The sequence below is a fragment of the Dendrobates tinctorius genome, unplaced genomic scaffold, assembly GCF_039654945.1.
Source record: "Dendrobates tinctorius isolate UK_male_01 unplaced genomic scaffold, ASM3965494v1 ptg000013l, whole genome shotgun sequence".
NCBI lineage: Eukaryota > Metazoa > Chordata > Amphibia > Anura > Dendrobatidae > Dendrobates > Dendrobates tinctorius.
In genome coordinates, this window is record NW_027361681.1 from 4,027,227 (window position 1) to 4,048,889 (window position 21,663).

The window sequence follows — 21,663 nt, forward strand, 5'->3', positions numbered from 1 at the left end:
TTTGGGGCCCATTTTAAGCTTTGCCTAGGGCCCCACGTTGCCTAGAACCGGCCCTGGTGTTATGAGAAGGTTACATTGTAGCAGGGTGTAGTAAAGCATTGTAATATAATTGTTACTGTAAACTCCGTAGTAACGTACAGTAAATATACAAGGGTCAGTCCGCCCTGTGTCTGGCCAGTGGCTACGTTGTGCACAGCTGATCACGAGGAGTCGAGGACTCTATATTCCATATCCAAAATCCATTCCCAGACCCATTCAGGCCAGGTTACGCTGTGGTTACCACGTGATCAACTTCAGCCAATCAGCATAAGTCTAAGAACATTCTCCGGCTGAGGCATGTGTCAGTCCTCTTTGCACAGAGGCGGAGTTTCCTGGGGGCTGATAACCCGGAAGAGGTTGCAAATTATTTATAGATGCTGCACGCTGGTAAGTAATGTACTCACTGTGACGTCACCAGTGTACACATATACAGGCGTGTAAATGCTGGTGAGTATGTGGAATGTGACGTCACCAGTGTACATATATATACAGGCGTGTAACTGCTGGTGAGTATATGGAATGTGACGTCCCCAGTGTACACATATACAGGCGTGTAACTGCTGGTGAGTATATGGAATGTGACGTCACCAGTGTACACATATACAGGCGTGTAAATGCTGGTGAGTATATGGAATGTGACGTCACCAGTGTACATATATATACAGGCGTGTAACTGCTGGTGAGTATGTGGAATGTGACGTCACCAGTGTACATATATACAGGCGTGTAACTGCTGGTGAGTATGTGGAATGTGACGTCACCAGTGTACATATATATACAGGCGTGTAACTGCTGGTGAGTATATGGAATGTGACGTCCCCAGTGTACACATATACAGGCGTGTAACTGCTGGTGAGTATATGGAATGTGACGTCACCAGTGTACACATATACAGGCGTGTAAATGCTGGTGAGTATATGGAATGTGACGTCACCAGTGTACATATATATACAGGCGTGTAACTGCTGGTGAGTATGTGGAATGTGACGTCACCAGTGTACATATATACAGGCGTGTAACTGCTGGTGAGTATATGGAATGTGACGTCCCCAGTGTACACATATACAGGCGTGTAACTGCTGGTGAGTATATGGAATGTGACGTCACCAGTGTACACATATACAGGCGTGTAAATGCTGGTGAGTATATGGAATGTGACGTCACCAGTGTACATATATATACAGGCGTGTAACTGCTGGTGAGTATGTGGAATGTGACGTCACCAGTGTACATATATACAGGCGTGTAACTGCTGGTGAGTATGTGGAATGTGACGTCACCAGTGTACATATATATACAGGCGTGTAACTGCTGGTGAGTATATGGAATGTGACGTCCCCAGTGTACACATATACAGGCGTGTAACTGCTGGCGAGTATATGGAATGTGACGTCACCAGTGTACATATATATACAGGCGTGTAACTGCTGGTGAGTATATGGAATGTGACGTCACCAGTGTACACATATACAGGCGTGTAAATGCTGGTGAGTATGTGGAATGTGACGTCACCAGTGTACATATATATACAGGCGTGTAACTGCTGGTGAGTATATGGAATGTGACGTCACCAGTGTACACATATACAGGCGTGTAAATGCTGGTGAGTATGTGGAATGTGACGTCACCAGTGTACATATATACAGGCGTGTAACTGCTGGTGAGTATGTGGAATGTGACGTCACCAGTGTACATATATATACAGGCGTGTAACTGCTGGTGAGTATATGGAATGTGACGTCACCAGTGTACACATATACAGGCGTGTAAATGCTGGTGAGTATGTGGAATGTGACGTCACCAGTGTACATATATATACAGGCGTGTAACTGCTGGTGAGTATATGGAATGTGACGTCACCAGTGTACACATATACAGGCGTGTAAATGCTGGTGAGTATATGGAATGTGACGTCGCCAGTGTACACATATACAGGCGTGTAAATGCTGGTGAGTATATGGAATGTGACGTCACCAGTGTACATATATACAGGAGTGTAACTGCTGGTGAGTATATGGAATGTGACGTCACCAGTGTACACATATACAGGCGTGTAACTGCTGGCGAGTATATGGAATGTGACGTCACCAGTGTACACATATACAGGCGTGTAAATGCTGGTGAGTATATGGAATGTGACGTCACCAGTGTACATATATACAGGCATGTAACTGCTGGTGAGTATATGGAATGTGACGTCACCAGTGTACACATATACAGGCGTGTAAATGCTGGTGAGTATGTGGAATGTGACGTCACCAGTGTACATATATATACAGGCGTGTAACTGCTGGTGAGTATGTGGAATGTGACGTCACCAGTGTACACATATACAGGCGTGTAAATGCTGGTGAGTATGTGGAATGTGACGTCACCAGTGTACATATATACAGGCGTGTAACTGCTGGTGAGTATGTGGAATGTGACGTCACCAGTGTACATATATATACAGGCGTGTAACTGCTGGTGAGTATATGGAATGTGACGTCCCCAGTGTACACATATACAGGCGTGTAACTGCTGGTGAGTATATGGAATGTGACGTCACCAGTGTACACATATACAGGCGTGTAAATGCTGGTGAGTATATGGAATGTGACGTCACCAGTGTACATATATATACAGGCGTGTAACTGCTGGTGAGTATGTGGAATGTGACGTCACCAGTGTACATATATACAGGCGTGTAACTGCTGGTGAGTATGTGGAATGTGACGTCACCAGTGTACATATATATACAGGCGTGTAACTGCTGGTGAGTATATGGAATGTGACGTCCCCAGTGTACACATATACAGGCGTGTAACTGCTGGCGAGTATATGGAATGTGACGTCACCAGTGTACATATATATACAGGCGTGTAACTGCTGGTGAGTATATGGAATGTGACGTCACCAGTGTACACATATACAGGCGTGTAAATGCTGGTGAGTATGTGGAATGTGACGTCACCAGTGTACATATATATACAGGCGTGTAACTGCTGGTGAGTATATGGAATGTGACGTCACCAGTGTACACATATACAGGCGTGTAACTGCTGGTGAGTATATGGAATGTGACGTCGCCAGTGTACATATATACAGGCGTGTAACTGCTGGTGAGTATATGGAATGTGACGTCACCAGTGTACATATATACAGGCGTGTAACTGCTGGTGAGTATATGCAATGTGACGTCACCAGTGTACATATATACAGGCGTGTAACTGGTAAGTATGTGGGATGTGACGTCACAGGGTACATATATACAGGAGTGTAAATGCAGGTGAGTATGTGGAATGTGACGTCACCAGTGTACATATATACAGGCGTGTAACTGCTGGTGAGTATGTGGAATGTGACGTCACCAGTGTACATATATATACAGGCGTGTAACTGCTGGTGAGTATATGGAATGTGACGTCCCCAGTGTACACATATACAGGCGTGTAACTGCTGGCGAGTATATGGAATGTGACGTCACCAGTGTACATATATATACAGGCGTGTAACTGCTGGTGAGTATATGGAATGTGACGTCACCAGTGTACACATATACAGGCGTGTAAATGCTGGTGAGTATGTGGAATGTGACGTCACCAGTGTACACATATACAGGCGTGTAAATGCTGGTGAGTATATGGAATGTGACGTCACCAGTGTACACATATACAGGCGTGTAACTGCTGGTGAGTATATGGAATGTGACGTCGCCAGTGTACATATATACAGGCGTGTAACTGCTGGTGAGTATATGGAATGTGACGTCACCAGTGTACATATATACAGGCGTGTAACTGCTGGTGAGTATATGCAATGTGACGTCACCAGTGTACATATATACAGGCGTGTAACTGGTAAGTATGTGGGATGTGACGTCACAGGGTACATATATACAGGAGTGTAAATGCAGGTGAGTATGTGGGATGTGACATGACCAGTGTACATATATGCAGGAGTGTAACTGGTGAGTGTGTGGGATGTGATGTCACCAGTGTACAATATACAGGCGTGTAACTGCAGGTGAGTATATGGAATGTGACGTCACCAGTATACATATATACAGGCGTGTAACTGCTGGTGAGTATATGGAATGTGACGTCACCAGTGTACATATATGCAGGAGTGTAACTGGTAAGTATGTGGGATGTGATGTCTCCAGTGTATATATATGCAGGAGTGTAACTGGTGAGTGGGATGTGATGTCACAGGGTACATATATACAGGAGTGTAACTGCAGGTGATTATGTGGGATGTGACATCACCAGTGTACATATATACAGGAGTGTAACTGGTGAGTGTGTGGGATGTGACGTCACAGTGTACACATATACAGGAGTGTAACTGCTGGTGAGTGTGTGCAGGCTGTGATGTCACTAGTGTACATATGTACAGGAGTGTAACTGGTGAGTGTGTGGGATGTGCTGTAAATGTTTTCCTAATAACTTGGGAAAGTTATGAAATGTGTTATAAGTGTCTGTTCTGTTCCTGATCTGGGCTTCTAGCTGAGATGAATCTGTGCTGCCCTTTATGTACATGCTCAGTAGTGACCAGTGCTGTGGGGTCGTAGATGAGATGAATCTGTGCTGCACTTTATGTACAGTTCAGTAGTGACCAGTGCTGTGGAGTCATAGATGAGATGAATCTGTGCTGCCCTTTATGTACAGTTCAGTAGTGACCAGTGCTGTGGAGTGGTAGATGAGATGAATCTGCTGCACTTTATGTACATGCTCAGTAGTGACCGATGCTGTGGGGTCATAGATAAGATGAATCTGTGCTGCCCTTTATGTACATGCTCAGTAGTGACCAGTGCTGTGGAGTCGTAGATGAGATGAATCTGTGCTGCCCTTTATGTACATGCTCAGTAGTGACCAGTGCTGTGGGGTCGTAGATGAGATGAATCTGTGCTGCACTTTATGTACATGTCAGTAGTGACCAGTGCTGTGGAGATGTAGATGAGATGAATCTGTGTTGCCCTTTATGTACATGTCAGTAGTGGCCAGTGCTGTGGAGATGTAGATGAGATGAATCTGTGCTGCCCTTTATGTACATGCTCAGTAGTGGCCAGTGCTGTGGAGATGTAGATGAGATGAATCTGTGCTGCACTTTATGTACATGTTCAGTAGTGACCAGTGGATTCGGAGTCTGAGGTTTGGCTTACTGAATCCACAGCCTTGCGCTGTTTGCTGGAGTGACTCCCTGTGTGTGACATCATTTTACGTTATATAGAGTATTAGTCTCTGTATGCTGGAGAGTGACGCCATCCTTGGATGATACAAGCCGTGTTATATCTGCTGTGATGACATTTTCCTTGTACATTATATGCTGAGAGATAACTTGTGTGATGCCGGATTGCAGGATGAGGCTGTGTCTTCCTGGCTGTGGTATTAGCAAGTGATGTGGAGAGCTGATGATGGCCGTCTGCTGCAGGAGCCAGACGTTACAGGTGATGGACACGGAGTACAGCGCCGATGCTGCGGAGTGGTGTCCCCTGGATGATTGGGGCACGGTGTTGGCCTGTGGCACTTATCAGCTGAAGAAAGCGGAGCGTGATGTAAGAGAATCCCTGGCCGATATACAAGCTGTGGCCATATAACTGCCCCTATTAATGTATAGTAGGGTGACCGCAAAAAATCGATGTCGGAATTTTGTCCGTCTAGACCCCACAAAACGATTCCCCTTTCCAGATATTGAGAGAGCCAAAATTTGAGCTCGATCAAACGACGTTAACCCGTGCCGCTCGTCGCTCAAAGTTTGAAAAAATCCAAATTGAGGTATTTTGCATAGTCTGTTAGACTATAAAGAATGTGACAACAACATTGCAGAAATAGCCCTGACCAAATTTTCGAACCATTTGTGGTATTTGAATGCAGAGTTGGTGGGATTATCGTTTTTTGATCCCACCATTACAGACAATGAAAAGTTGTTAATGGCTAATAAATTGCTCAGTAGCACAGATGAACCATCAGAGCACGCTAGGGTTGTAAATCCAAAAGTTAGGAAAGAAAAATTAAAAGAGGTAGGAAGTAACCGACTTTAACGACCTTCTGACAAAAGATGAAGAACAAAAGCAATATGTCCTGCAAGTTGTAAGCAAATGCCGAGCATTATATTCTGACGTTTCAAAAACTACTTTAACAAAAGCTCTAGAATAGATTAGATAACTATGTAAAATTATCAACTCATGTAGGTTAGCGTGCTCTGATGGTTCATCTGTGCTACTGAGCAATTTATTAGCCATTAACAACTTTTCATTGTCTGTAATGGTGGGATCAAAAAATGATAATCCCACCAACTCTGCATTCAAATACCACAAATGGTTCGAAAATTTGGTCAGGGCTATTTCTGCAATGTTGTTGTCACATTCTTTATAGTCTAACAGACTATGCAAAATACCTAAATCTTAAAATACCTCAATTTGGATTTTTTCAAACTTTGAGCGACGAGCGGCACGGGTTAACGTCGTTTGATCGAGCTCAAATTTTGGCTCTCTCAATATCTGGAAAGGGGAATCGTTTTGTGGGGTCCAGACGAACAAGATTCTGACATTTTTTTCCCCCCATATGAGATCCGGTCACCCTAATGTATAGTCATGTAATATGACCCTTCCTATAAAAATATATGCCCCTATAGCAGTGCTTCCCTGTATGATACTCTTTCCACACTTCTCTCTTTTCTCCAGCTCAGTGGACAGGACAGCGATGATCCCCACCTGCGGCTCGGCCGTCTTTACCTCTATAATTACGACCCCCACCAGCTATTTTCTCCGGTGTCTGAAGTTCAGAAGATTGAAACTGCTGCCATACTGGACATGAAATGGTGAGCTGCTGTCATCAACCTCCGAGGATCCAATCTGCTACTTGTGTAGTAACGTTGATGAAGTTGTCAGCTGTTCAGACAACAAGCACAGCATTCCTTCTACTATGCTCAGTAAGCAGAACCCATAATCTGATTTTATGTGAATCGTCTGCCATTCTGTTTCTGCTCCTCAGGTGCCATGTCCCACTCTCCAATAGCCCCATACTAGGTATAGCCAATGCCAAGGGCACCGTGGAGCTGTACACGTTACAAGGCAACAGGGTAAGTGCCGGAAGGTGAGAGAAGTCGCAACAGACTATCAGGTAACCACTGATTCCCCTGTCTGTGGTTTGTCTCTGGTATTCAGTAACAATAAATCCCACAGATGCATATTGGTAATAGATTATAAGGCCATATATACATCAGAACAATAATGAAAGGCCCATCAGCCACTCCACAATTAATAAATCCAAAAGAAAAAAAAACGCGTAAAATGACTAAAAATAAAAAGATTTTTTACTATCTATACTACCGTTCAAAAGTTTGGGGTCACTTAGAAATTTCCTTATTTTTGAAAGAAAAGCACAGTTTTTTTTCCAATGAAGCTAACATTAAATGATTCAGAAACACACTCTATACATTGTTAATGTGGTAAATGACTATTCTAGCTGCAAACGTCTGGTTTGTAATGCAATATGTTTATAGGTGTATAGAGGCCCATTTCCAACAACCATCACTCCAGTGTTCTTATGGTACTTTGTGATTGCTAACTGTGTAAGAAGGATCATGGATGGTTAGAATACCCTTGAAAACCCTTGTGCAAGTATGTTAGCACAGCTGAAAACAGTTTGGCTGATTAGAGAAGCAATAAACCTGACCTTCCTTTGGGCTAGTTGAGAATCTGGAGCATTACATTTGTTGGTTCCATTAAACTCTCAAAATGGCCAGAAATAAAGAACTTTCATGTGAAACTCGACAGTCTATTCTTGTTCTTAGAAATGAAGGCTATTCCATGCGAGAAGTTGCCAAGAAACTGAAGATTTCCTACATTGGTGTGTACTACTCCCTTCAGAGGAGAGCACAAACAGGCTCTAACCAGAGTAGAAAGAGAAGTAGGAGGCCCCGCTGCACAACTGAGCAACAAGACAAGTACATTAGAATCTGCAGCTTCATTTAATATACACGCAAAACTCCAGTGTCAACGTCTACAGTGAAGAGGAGACTCCGGGATGCTGGCCTTCAGGGCAGAGTGGCAAAAAAAAAGCCATATCTGAGACTGGCTAATAAAAGGAAAAGATTAATATGGGCAAAAGAACACAGACATTGAACAGAGGATGATTGGAAAAAGGTGTTATGGACAGACGAATCCAAGTTTGAGGTGTTTGGATCACACAGAAGCACATTTGTGAGACCCTGAACAACTGAAAAGATGCTGGAAGAGTGCCTGATACCATCTGTCAAGCATGGTGGAGGTAATGTGATGGTCTGGGGTTTCTTTGGTGCTGGTAAAGTGGGAGATTTGTACAAGGTAAAAGGGATTTTGAATAAGGAAGGCTATCACTCCATTTTGCAACGCCATGCCATACCCTGTGGACAGTGCTCCCTTAATTGGAGCCAATTTCATCCTACAACAGGACAATGACCCAAATCACACCTCCAAATTATGCAAGAACTGTTTAGGGAAGAAGCAGGCAGCTGGTATTCTATCGGTAATGGAGTGGCCAGTGCAGTCACCAGACCTCAACCTCATTGAGCTGTTAATGGTAGCAGCTTGACCGTATGGTATATGGTACGCATGCCCATCAAGCCAAACCAACTTGTGGGAGGGGCTTCTGGATACATGGGGTGAAATTTCTCCAGATTACCTCAGCAAATTAACTGCTAGAATGCCAAAGGTCTGCAATGCTGGAATTGCTGCAAAGGGAGCATTCTTTGACAAAAGTAAAGTTTGAAAGAGAAAATTATTATTTCAAATAAAAATCTTTTTTTTCGAACCTTGTCAATGTCTGGACTAGATTTTAAATTCATTTGGCAACTCATTAGATTAATAAAAGTTTCAGTTTTCTTGGAAAACACAATTGTCTTGGTGACTCCAAAATTTTGAACGGTAGTGTAAATACAGTGCCCTGCGAAACTATTCGGCCCCCTGGAACTTTTCAACCTTTTCCCACATATCATGCTTCAAACAAAGATACCAAGTGTAAATTTTTGATGAAGAATCAACAACAAGTGGGACACAGTTGTCAAGTTGAACGAAATTTATTGGTTATTTTAAATTTTTGTGGAAATTCAAAAACTGGAAAGTGGGGCGTGCAATATTATTCGGCCCCTTTACTTTCAGTGCAGCAAACTCGCCCCAGAAGTTCATTGGGGATCTCTGAATGATCCAATGTTGTCCTAAATGACTAATGATGATAAATATAATCCACCTGTGTGTAAACAAGTCTTCGTATAAATGCACCTGCTCTGTGATAGTCTCACAGTTCTGGTTGATGCACAGAGAGCTGTTATGAACTGGTCACCGAGGAGGATGTCAGGAATTGGCTAGGCTACCAGGAAACCAGAAAGGTTGGTAACTTAGCGGATTGCAGACCCCTAATCCTAACAACACAACTAGCAGTAGCCGTGGGGCGTACCTACGATGTCCTAGACACCTCGGCACAGCCGGAGAGCTAACTAAGCCTAAAGCAAGAAAGGTGAAATATAAACTGCCCTGGAGTAGAACCCCCAAGGAATAGATAGCCCACAAACATATATTGTCGGTGAGACCAGATGAGACACAAACGCAGGCAGAAAATAGGCTGAGCAAATGATGGGGCCCAAACTAGATAGGATAGGAAAGACACTGTCTGCAATCACGCAAAAACCCTAAAAAGTCCAACACGTCTGATGTACAAAAAAAACACTGAGGTCTCACGACCTCTCCCCCACTATATCAGCATTCTGGTATGAACTGGCAGCAAAGCAAAAGAGACTAATATAACGGGAATGAACAAACTGACACAAGCTGTAACATATGGAGCGGGGTCCAGCACTGCCCCAGAAGGAAGCACGCTGAACCCTCACAATAAAGCAGAAAGAGCAAAACCAGATCAGATGCAAAGGATTAGCAAATGAACAACTTAACTGAAAAATGCATGATCAGGCAGGAGACAGCAGACCTCAGAATGCACAGGAATAAACACGAATCGCCTTCAGCCACTGAAGGAAACCTGCTTACTTAAATACTCCAGTCAGTAACCCCTGATTTCCAATCATCATCATCAGGTGGCAGACTTTGGCCAGCTCTACTACCCACAGTAACCACCAGAGGGAACCCTGACTCAGAAGTCAAATCGAGAGAGTTCACAACAGAGAGCATCATGAAGACCAAGGAACACAACAGGCAGGTCCGTGATACTGTTGTGGAGAAGTTTAAAGCCGGATGTGGATACAAAATGATTTCCAAAACTTTAAACATCCCAATGAGCACTGTGCAAGCGATCATATTGAAATGGAAGGAGTATCATACCACTGCAAATCTACCAAGACCCGGCCGCCCCTCTAAACTTTCATCTCAAACAAGGAGAAGACTGATCAGAGATGCAGCCAAGAGGCCCATGATCACTCTGGATGAACTGCAGAGATCTACAGCTGAGGTGGGACAGTCTGTCCATAGGACAACAATCAGTTATACACTGCACAAATCTGGCCTTTATGGAAGAGTGGCAAGAAGAAAACCATTTCTCAAAGATATCCATAAAAAGTGTCGTTTAAAGTTTGCAACAAGCCACCTAGGAGACACACCAAACATGTGGAAGAAGGTGCACTGGTCAGATAAAACCAAAATCGAACTTTTTGGCAACAATGCCAAACGATATGTTTGGCATAAAGGCAACACAGCTCATCACCCTGAACACACAATCCCCACTGTCAAACATGGTGGTGGCAGCATCATGGTTTGGGCCCGCTTTTCTTCAGCAGGGACAGGGAAGATGGATGGAGCCAAATACAGGACCATTCTTGAAGAAAACCTGTTGGAGTCTGCAAAAGACCTGAGACTGGGACGGCGATTTGTCTTCCAACAAGACAATAATCCCAAACAGAAAGCAAAATCTACAATGGAATGGTTCACAAATAAACGTATCCAGGTGTTAAGGCCCTTTTACATTTAGCGATGCACCAGCGATCCAACCAGCGATCCGACCCGGTCAGGATCGCTGGTGCATCGCTAAATGATCGCTAGTGAGCTTTCATACAGAAAGACCTCACAGCAATGCAGCAGCGACGCAGCGCACGATACTCACCTTTCACACACAGCGATCCTGACGTCCTCCCGCCCGCGTCCAGCGTCGCTCGTCTCACACAGCAGGAAGTCTCAGCAGGAAGCGCCCGACGAGAAATGGAGCCGGACATTCTCGCGCGATCAGCGATGGACAGCGGGGGAGCCGGTCGGAGGTAAGTATCACACATAGCGATATCGCTAGCAATATCGCTATAACGTCACAAAACCAGTGACGTTTTAGCGATATTGCTAGCGATATCGCTTAGTGTAAAACCCCCTTTAGAATGGCAAAGACCAGACCTAAATCCAATCGAGAATCTGTGGAAAGAGCTGAGAACTGCTGTTCACAAACGATCTCCATCAAACCTCAGTGATCTCGAGCTGTTTGCCAAGGAAGAATGGGCAAGAATTTCAGTCTCTCGATGTACAAAACTGATAGAGATATACACCAAGTGACTTGCAGCTTTAATCGCAGCAAAAGGTGGCGCAACAAAGTATTAAGTTAAAGCGGCCGAATAATATTGTACACCCCACTTTTCAGTTTTTGAATTTCCACAAAAATTTAAAATGACCAATAAATTTTGCTCAACTTCACAATTGTGTCCCATTTGTTAATGATTTTTCACCAAAACTTTACACTTGGTATCTTTGTTTGAAGCATGATATGTGGGAAAAGGCTGAAAAGTTCCAGGGGGCCGAATACTTTCGCAAGGCACTGTACAAACTAAACAAACAAATGGGAAGTATGTAGGATGCAAAACCCAGCATACTGGCTATCAGATAACAAGGTTTTGAGGCAAGATCGGGGGGTATATAAAAGAAACCACACATGTAGTATACTAAGCAGTCATGAAGAATAAGACCAGACTGTCAACACAGAAGTGACAGCATATAAATTTCAAGAGAGACCAACCTACTGTATATCAAATAATCAATTAATGAGGAGAGTGGTCACAGTAGACAGTACTGACTGGGTGCTACCACAATCCTACAAGAGCTGGTTAGCAATATATGAGAAGAAAGTAGTAAGGAAGAAAATATTTGCACCCCCATTATAAGAATAGATACAGATAAAATGAATATGCATAAGGGAAGTGAAGGACTTTATTATAATAGTCCAATTAGTGTCTCTTCAGCAGGGAAGAACTGTCACAATAAGGGAACCTTGTTATACAATGTGTTAATTCAGTACCATCCATAGAAGATATTTGGTGTATATATATGCAATAAGTACAGGTACATATAAAGTGGATCTAGAACCATACAATGCATAAATATGTAATATTTCCCAGGGTATATTATTAGTGCCTGTCCGAGCAGAGCCCAATTCGTGTTGCAGCTTCGTCAAGGCCCGGAGTCAGGGCATACATTGCAGGAAGTACAAGTATACATCTCATAACAGGAATATGGAATTCTTCTCTTATACATTGCTATGTCAAATAATCACCACCGTGGTCAACGCAAATGTCTTCCCAGAATGCCACAATTCATGTATATAAAATGGAGACGTCCGTCTTACCCATCGTAGAGTATGCCTAAATTAGGTTCTCAGACGTAGAAAGAGCCCTCATGACTGCTTAGTATACTACATGTTTGATTTCCTTTATAGACCCATCTCACCTCATATCTTATCTGGTAGCCAGTGTGCTGGGTTTCATCATCCTACATACTGATTTCTGTGTATACAACAATAAAATATTTACTGTTTTTAGCCATTTAACTCCTTGTTTTTGTTTTTTTTTTTCTTTTTGGATTTGTCTATTATAGCTTGGCTCCATTGAAGTGATTGGGACTGAGATTCAATACCACACATGACCTATGAACTGGTGTGGTGCTGTTTATGGCCATGTTTTCCTTACCTCCTCTCTTTAGTGACTGTGTGTTCCTCCAGTAGGAAAGCTCCAGAGTGCAGCCTGTGTGCAGTGTGGGTTTAGGTGACGAGTGTCTGGCTCTATCCCTTGACTGGTCCACAGGAAGAAGAGAAAGGTGCGAACCAGCCCCTTCTGTACCCTGCAGCAATCATTGGTGACTTGCTTTGCTCCTAATGAGGTTTTTTTTTTTGTCTGCAGCTCTTCTCCTGTGAAGATCGTCTGCAGCGACTCTCTGGGTCGGCTCAGTCTGCTGCAGGTGGAGGAGTCTGTGGCCTCACTAGATGTTGTATGTCAGTGGAAGGCGCACGGCTTTGAGGCCTGGATCGCTGCCTTCAACTACTGGAACTGTGACATGATCTACTCAGGTTGCCTGATTCAATCCCTTACGGACAAGTGACTGATCTATCCATCCCTATGACCTCTTGGGAACTGACGTCTGTCTCTGATTATAGGTGGAGATGACTGTCTGCTGAAGGGATGGGACGTGAGATCTCCACCAGAAAGCCCCATATTTACCAACAAACGGTAGGAAACCTCCTCCCACACAGTGCGACCGTATGTTCAGCGTAGCATCTCTGTTCTTTGGATTCCTGGTTCATACAGTGGTGGATCCACATGTGAGGGTGAGCTTCAAACCATGGGCAGCATGAATCAGAGCCTGGCAATGTAATTGCAGCCAGGTACATTTTCTGACATTCCTTGGTATTTCAGAGCAAATATACTTTGAATTTCTGGCTGGGGATGAGACCAGTATGGTGCTGCCTCTTCCCAACGCGGCAGGTGATTGACAGGTCTATGTGTATATAGGGATAGATTTGTCAGTCACCTCTAGCAGTGTTAGGCTAGTTTCACATTAGCGTTTGCGGCTGCAGTGTCGGGCTGCGCACGGCCACCGCTAAGCCCCGCCCCCCCTGCCGTGCCTCCGCCGGTAGCTCCGCCTACGGACGCATGTTGCCGCATGCGTCCCCTATCTTTAGCACTGGGGTCGCAGGCCGTGCGCAGTATGCGTTTGGCGGCGCATGCGTCCTTTTGACGCTGCGCCGAGCGCACCAAATTGAAACCTGTTGCGTTTGGCGCTGGTCGGCGCAGCGTCAAAAGGACGCATGCGCCGCCAAACGCATACTGCGCACGGCCTGCGTCCCCAGTGCTAAAGATAGGGGACACATGCAGCGTTATGCGTCCGTAGGCGGAGCTACCGGTGGAGGTGCGGCAGGGGTCGGGGCTTAGCGGCGGCCGTACGCAGCCCGACGCTGCGGCCGTAAACGCTAATGTGAAACTAGCCTTAGGAAGCCCTGGATTGGGTCTGTTTTCGACTGGTCTCAACCCTGGTCAGATATTCCAACTATATTCTCTCTGACACACTGGAGCATTTCAGAGAATGTAATACATGGCCGCAGTTGTGAATCCTGCTGCCTCTGGTTTGGGTAGCATGAAACAGATGTTAGGTCCATTTTTTTTCATTATAGATTGATATTTTTTTTCCCCTTTAAAATCAACAGGCATTCGATGGGAGTGTGCAGCATCCAGAGTCACCCTCAGCGGGAGCATGTGTTGGCCACTGGAAGGTGAGCAATTAGTTATTACAGATTTTATGCATTTCTTACACCGCTATGCATCGCCACTGGAGGGTGTAATGATGGGTGGAAAAAGAGAACCCAACCCCATCTGCTCTTCAGTGTGAGGTATTATTCTGTAATGCTCATACTGGACCAGTAGATGGTGCAGTTTGAGTATAAAATTTTATCCTAGCTCAAATCCAGCAGGAATGACTTCGTATTCACTTTCACTGACCAGATCCCAAAATGTAAAAAGACCCGAGAGCTCTATACTGATTTTCATCTTCAAATCACACCCTTACATTAATTTAGATCTCAGATCAGACTCCTCAAGTCCAGATCCTTATAATATACAGGTGCTTCTAACAAAACTAGAATATCTTCCAAAAGTTAATTTAGTTTAGTTTTTCAATATAAAAAGTGAAATAAATATATATATATATATATATATATATATATATATATATATATATATATATATATATATATATATATATTATAGAGTCATTACACACAGAGTGATCTATTTCAAGTGTTTGTCTGTTAATGTTGATGATTATGGCTTACAGCCAATGAAAACCCAAAAGTCATTATCTCAGTAAACTGGAATACTTTATAATACCAGCTTGAAAAATTATTTTAAAATCCGAAATGTTGGCCTACTGAAATATATGTTCAGTAAATGCACTCAATACTTGGTCGGAGCTCCTTTTGCATCAATTACTGCATCAATGCGGCGTGGCATGGAGGCGATCAGCTTGTGGCACTGCTGAGGTGTTATGGAAGCCCAGGTTGCTTTGATAGCAGCCTTCAGTTCATCTGCATTGTTGGGTCTGGTGTCTCTCATCTTCCTCTTGACTATAGACTCTCTATGGGGTTAGGGTCAGACGAGTTTTCTGGCCAATCAAGCACAGTGATACCGTTTTTAGTATTGGCACTTTTGGCAGTGTGGACAGGTGTCTAGTCCTGCTGGAGAATTAAATTGCCATCTCCAAAAAGCCTTATCGGCAGAGGGAAACATGAAGTGCTCTAAAATTTCCTGGTAGATAGCTGCGCTGACTCTTAGTTTTGATAAAACACAGTGGACATACACCAGCAGATGACATGACTCCCCAAACCATCACTGATTGTGGAAACTTCACACTAGACATCAAGCAGCTTGGATTGTAGCCTCTCCACTATTCCTCCAGACTCTGGGACCTCGATTTCCAAATGAAATGCAAAATTTACTTTCATCTGAGAACAACACCTTGGAGCATTGAGCGACAGTCCAGTTCTTTTTCTGCTTGGCCCAAGTAAGACGCTTCTGGCGTTGTCTATTGGTCATGAGTGGCTTGAGACAAGGAATGTGACACTTGTAGCCCATGTCCTGGATACGTCTGTGTGTGGTGGCTCTTGAAGCAAGGACTCCAGCAGCAGTCCACTCCTTGTGAATCTCCCCCCAAATTTTTGAATGGCCTTTTCTTAAGTCCTTTCGAGGCTGCGGTTATCCCGGTTGCTTGTGCCCTTTTTTTTTCTACCACTTTTTCCTTCCACTCAACTGTCATGACACAGCTGTCGGGTGACCCGGGACCAGGGGCTCCTTCTGTCCCTAACACTAGGGGGCGCCCTTGCTTGCCCTACTTCCCCGGATACTTCCGAAGGTGAAGATGCTTTTGCCTTATCTCCTCTCTCTGTTCTCTTTCCCCACCCAGGGAAGAGGGGCGCTACTGTGCACCGTAGTACATCAACACGACAAACAAGGGTTAAACGAAAACTCCAGGCCTACAAAATATTCACTCACATATAAAAGAGGAATGCATCGGGGTGGGGAGATAGGGGAATTAACCAAAATAGAGAAGGATAAGAAATTAAAGGGAACCTGTCACCCCCCCAGGGCGTTTTAAGTAAAAGAGCCACCTTCAGCAGCACTAAGGCTGCATTCTGTGAAGGTGGCTCTTATGTATTTGACCCCTAGTAACGCCGAAATATTGACTTTTATAAATAGGTCCCCATACCTGTATTGCGTCCCAAAGGTATGTTGTGTCCCCCTGTATCAGGCGCCTCCCATCCGTCCATCATGCCCCTGTCTTGTGTCTGGGCGCCGCCTGCCATCCGTCCATCATGCCGCTGTGCGCCGCCGCCTCCTCCTGTGTTCTATGCTGGCGCATGCGCTGTGACAACAGTTCTCGGGCATGCGCAGTGCGCGCTGCCCGGGAACTGTTGTCAAAGCACAGGCGCCGGCATACAACACGGGCATGGACGGATGGGAGGCAGAGCCTAGACGCAAAACAGGGGCATGATGGATGGCTGGGCGCCGCCTCCAAGACGCAAGACGGGAATAAATTAGTAATATCTACAAAGGGAACCCATGTGGAGTAAAACCAGGCAGAGCTAGGACCCGACGCGTGTCGCCACCCCTGACGAAGCCACTTAGGGTGGCGACACGCGTCGGGTCCTAGCTCTGCCTGGTTTTACTCCACATGGGTTCCCTTTGTAGATATTACTAATTTATTCCTTTTTTCCTAGGTGGCTATATTAGTCCATTTTTTTTTTTTTTTTTTCTACTCTCATGTGCTCTGTGTCTGCTCTACCACATTGTTTATTCATGGTGCCTAGTTCTTGATACTGTGGACTCTGCTTAATTATACTTTGCAGGCAGGCCATTTAAGCTTATTTCTAAAACTTTGTGCACTATATATGGGGGTGTTAGCCATCCTTGGTAATATGTTCACATTCTGATTGCACTCCATGTGTGCTCTGATGTGCAGTGATTTCTAACCATTACTATGGGTATTATCATATAGGGCACTTAATCAATTTTCTATGTGCTTATATTTATTCAGAAATCTGTTTTTTTGTATGGGCACTGAATGTACCTTATACACTCAGTATTTAATGGTATGCTGTTTATGATCTTCGGGGTTTCTATTTAAGTTACTATATTGTGGAGTAATTGCTTCAGGCAGTTGGCTTTATTATAAGCCTTGTATTGTCTGCATATATGTCACATGTGTGACTATTTTAATGTGTTTTTATGTTTTGTGCTTGTCTATCTGTGTTCAATAAAAATGAATTGATTTTATGCTAGTCCATGCCTCGAGGTGATCCCCTTTTGTGGCCTATCCCTTTCTCCTCTTTATACTACTACGTTGTTTATATAGGACGTGGTTGGATACCTTCAGATCAAATCTGTGGTGCCCCCTTTTGATTTTGTCTGTTAAGACGAAGTCTCTCATTGTGGAGCTCTATGTCTGACATTAATCATGTTCCATCTTTGGTCCCCAGTTACGATGAGCACGTCCTTGTTTGGGACCTACGTCAGATGAAGCAGCCTATATCTGATACACACGTACAGGGAGGAGTCTGGAGACTTAAGTGGCACCCTACTGACAGCGCCCTCCTGCTGGCTGCCTGCATGCACAGCGGCTTTCACATCCTGGACTCGGCCTCTGGTATGCCTGAGAATTCGGCAGTCCTGAATGGGACTATAAGCCCTTTATGATGTGCTACTGACAAAACTTTGCACCTCTCTCTAGATGGCTGTCCCATCGTCTCGTCCTACGTCCTCCACAACTCTTTGGCCTATGGTGCTGATTGGTCTAGAGCGCTTCTTCCAGACTCTTCCTTGATCCAACCAGAACCAGCAATAGGGAAGTCAGATCCCACCAGCAGAGATGTCACAACTCCAAAATTGGAGCAGTCCATGCAGAATCTGAAGATCTTCTACGAGTCACCTACTGCCAGCTTCGACGTCGTCCTGGAGGATGATGATGGCGGGTACGTGCCAGAACTGAACAGAGAGACTGACGACCGCCCTGTCATTGGGGTCTCCAAGCTGGAGAAATGTGGACAACTCCAGACTAACCTGTTGGCGACGTGTTCCTTCTACGACCATGTTTTACATGTTTGGCGGTGGCAGTACCAAAGACTAGACAAAAAAGAATGAGCACCCATTGCCTCTCCTTTACTCAGCTGTCATTACTGTGGTCTACCTCCTGAAGAGTTTTAAAATTGATGCCCCCACATCGTAGTTTCTGTAGCAAGACCTGACCTGGCTCACAGGTTCTTTCCTTTTGAAATAAAATTTAATGCCAGGCTCACGGGAGGATAGCATCACGACGCCTGTACAAAAGGAATATCATGTATGGAGCTGGCTCAGGCATGGACTGGGCATCCTTGATCAGTAATTGTTCTATATATTGCAATACTCTGGTATTACAGTAGATATTCAGGAGACTGACAATTTTTTTTTCCCTCCCTCTTGCTTTATCTCCATCCAAAAGTGAAATAACTATTTTATAAAACTATTTAACTATTTTTATAAATTCTCAAACTATTTCAATTACACCCCCCACAAGGAATGCAAAATAATATGCTAAACACATCTAAGGCTATGTGCACACGTTGCGGATTCCGCGCGGAAACGCAGGTAAAACCGCAGGTAAAGTGACCTGCGGTTTGGTCCTGCGGTTTCACACCTCTACCTATGGTAGAGGTAAGAAACTGCTGCGGAAACCGCACAAACAATTGACATGCTGTGGTTTGTAAACCGCGCGGAAAAAAACGCAACGTCAGCACAGCGTTTTTGAAACCCCATAGGGTTTCATTGTACTGTACATGGTCAGCGGAACTGCTGCATTTCCACAGGGGCAAAACCGCTGCGGAAACGCAGCAGAAACCGCACCGTGTGCACACAGCCTAATATACCCCAAAATGCTACCACTAACAACTAAAGCTTGGCATGCAAAAAACAAGCCCCCTCACAGCTCTATTGACAGAAAAAGGTTTACAGAAGATAACTATGAAAATGTAAAATTAGTCTTCCATAAACTTAATAGAAATAGCCTTTTTTTTTTTTTCTTTAAAACTATTAAATGTCCCCAAAATATAAAATTATAAATGTCAGGTCATCATCCAAAAGGCAATCTGACACAGCTGTATAAGGTGTCGCAAATGAAAACAACACAAACCAAGTTTTTTTTTTTTTGTTTTTTTTTTAAGTTCTAAAAATTAAAACTTTTTTAAACCACTTAATGTAGACCAAAATCTATCAGTTTGGTCTTGTAGTAAGGCTGTGTGCCCACGGTGCGTTTTTTAAGTGTTTCTGCAGCGCTTTTAGACAAGCGTTTCTACTGCAGAAACGCTTAAGAAAAGCATCCAATGTAATATAATGGAAAACGCACATGTTGTGTGTTTTTGTCCGCTGCGGAAACGCTTAGCGGTAAACGCAGCATGTTCATTAATTTTGCGGAAACGCATGCGTTTTCGCATACATACAATTGTATTGCAAAAACGCATGCTAAAACGCTTACAAAGGCGCTTCATAAAACGCATGCGTTTTCACGGGAAGAGGGTGTGCGTTTCTGCTCAGGAATATTCTGCTTCAAAAGCACAACGTGGGCACATAGCCTAAAGGTTCGGAGAATCATATTTCCAGGTAGTTTTTATTGCACCCTAAACGATGAAAAAAAACAAAAACTGAATTGTGGGGTTTCTTATTGTTTTTTGTTCAGTTGGCTGTGGGGACATGAAAAGAAGTTAAAAATCTTGGAAGAAAAATAACTTTTTCTTTTTTAAATGGAAAACTTAAATTAACATTTTTCCTATTTTTACATATTAGCGCTAATTGAAGAAGGTACCGTATTTTGCAGAAATTTTGGGGAGGGAAATAGGGGAAAAAGTTTTTTAATAAAATTGTTTTGTGTGTCGTATAGTCCGCTTTTATGATAGCTTACCGGGGTGGAGGCTGCTGTGGAACGGGGTCCCAGTAGGCAGGTCACTGTTTCAGGAAGCGCGAGGTGGCAGGAATGGGGTGATGCTGCAGGCCCCATGTTGAGAGGAGGGGGTGTTACGGAGATACAGTGTGGCAGACCTCATGCTGGGAGGAGGGGGTGATCGATGGTGAAGGGGCTCCGCAAACATTTTGTGAAAGCCCGGAGCCCCTGCACTTTCCATGGTTTGAATGTGGTGGACTCCATGAAAATGGAGGCGGCACGTGCAGATTGAGATCTCGACACCAAAATCTTGTCTCACAGGATCTCAATCTGCGCATACGCTACCGGCTGTGGCCATTTTCTCAAAGTCCAACCCATAAAAAAAAAAAAAACATGGAAAGTTCAGGGGCTTCGGGCTTTCACAAAGTGTCAGCGGAGCCCCTGCACCGCTGAGCATCCCCTACCAGCCTAGGACCTGCTGCATTGCCCCCAGCTTCCTACAGCAGCGACCCTAGAACCCCGCTCCACCACAGCCTGTAAGCTACATTTGGATTATAAGATGCACCACCTTTTTTCCAAATTTTTTGGAAAAAAGTGCATCTTCAAATCCGAAAAATACAGTAGTAATTATGTCGCTGCATTAGACACCACAAGGAGCAGCATTTTATAAGTGGTATAGAATAGATCCATGGTCAGAGGCCTCTGCACCAGCACCCGTAATATGAGACCATAGACAGATGCACAGGTGTGTGTCCATAAACTGTGTTCCAAATTATTATGCAAAAAGTTTAGGAGTGATAAGGTTAGAATTTTGTTTGTCATTTAAACTCATTGATGGTGATGTGTGTCAGGGCTCTTTATAACACTGAAAGCAATTGCAGATACCTGTGCAAATTATTTTGGCAGGTGTGTCCAAATAAAGGCAAGACTACTTAAAGGGAAGGTGCCATCCCAAAAAAATTTTTTCAGCAATTGAAAAAATGTAAAGAATGTTTACATTTTCTTAAATATTATCATTTGTTTTTAATTTTGTAAAATATGAAAAATAATTTTAAAAAGTTTGGCATTTCCACTTGTTAACACAAGGGGGAGCAGCTACTGAAGTTTGGCACAAAAACCTACTGTACAACTAGCTCACATTACTGTCCTACAGTAATTATGGGCGTACAGTGTCCATGATTGATTTTGATATATGATCATGCCCTACAATGGACACTGTATGGGTGGAATCTGCTGACATGGGGGTGGTGTCACTCCTCTCCTCCCCTACTGGGTGCTTGCTAAGGCCTCTTTCACACTTCAGTTTTTTAGCATCAGTTCAAATCCGCCAAAAAGTCAGACAAGCGGATCCGTTCGCATCATCGGATGGCACAGGATCCGTTTTCAGACGGATCCTGAAAATGAGGAAATATAATGAAAGTGCTGGCCGAGAGAGAGAGAGAGATTGATAGTCCGGC

General features: G+C 44.0%; 1 protein-coding gene across 3 annotated transcripts; it reads left to right on the forward strand.

Annotated features, from left to right (window-relative positions):
* The first annotated feature begins 279 nt into the window (after positions 1 to 279).
* On the forward strand, positions 280 to 20,273 carry DPH7 (diphthamide biosynthesis 7). 3 transcript variants are annotated; one of them, XM_073558324.1, is made up of 10 exons: positions 280 to 426; positions 5,380 to 5,575; positions 6,704 to 6,840; positions 7,014 to 7,101; positions 12,978 to 13,069; positions 13,153 to 13,319; positions 13,407 to 13,479; positions 14,454 to 14,519; positions 17,778 to 17,944; positions 18,029 to 20,273. In XM_073558324.1, the coding sequence occupies exons 2-10, from the start codon at positions 5,432 to 5,434 to the stop codon at positions 18,436 to 18,438; spliced, it is 1,344 nt and encodes a 447-aa protein (XP_073414425.1). In that variant the 5' UTR covers positions 280 to 426; positions 5,380 to 5,431; the 3' UTR covers positions 18,439 to 20,273. The 3 variants fall into 3 exon arrangements, with proteins under 3 accessions (XP_073414425.1, XP_073414427.1, XP_073414426.1); XM_073558325.1 differs by lacking the exon at positions 280 to 426 and adding an exon at positions 3,596 to 3,653; XM_073558326.1 differs by lacking the exon at positions 5,380 to 5,575 and having other exon boundaries at positions 322 to 426.
* The last annotated feature ends 1,390 nt before the right edge of the window (positions 20,274 to 21,663 follow it).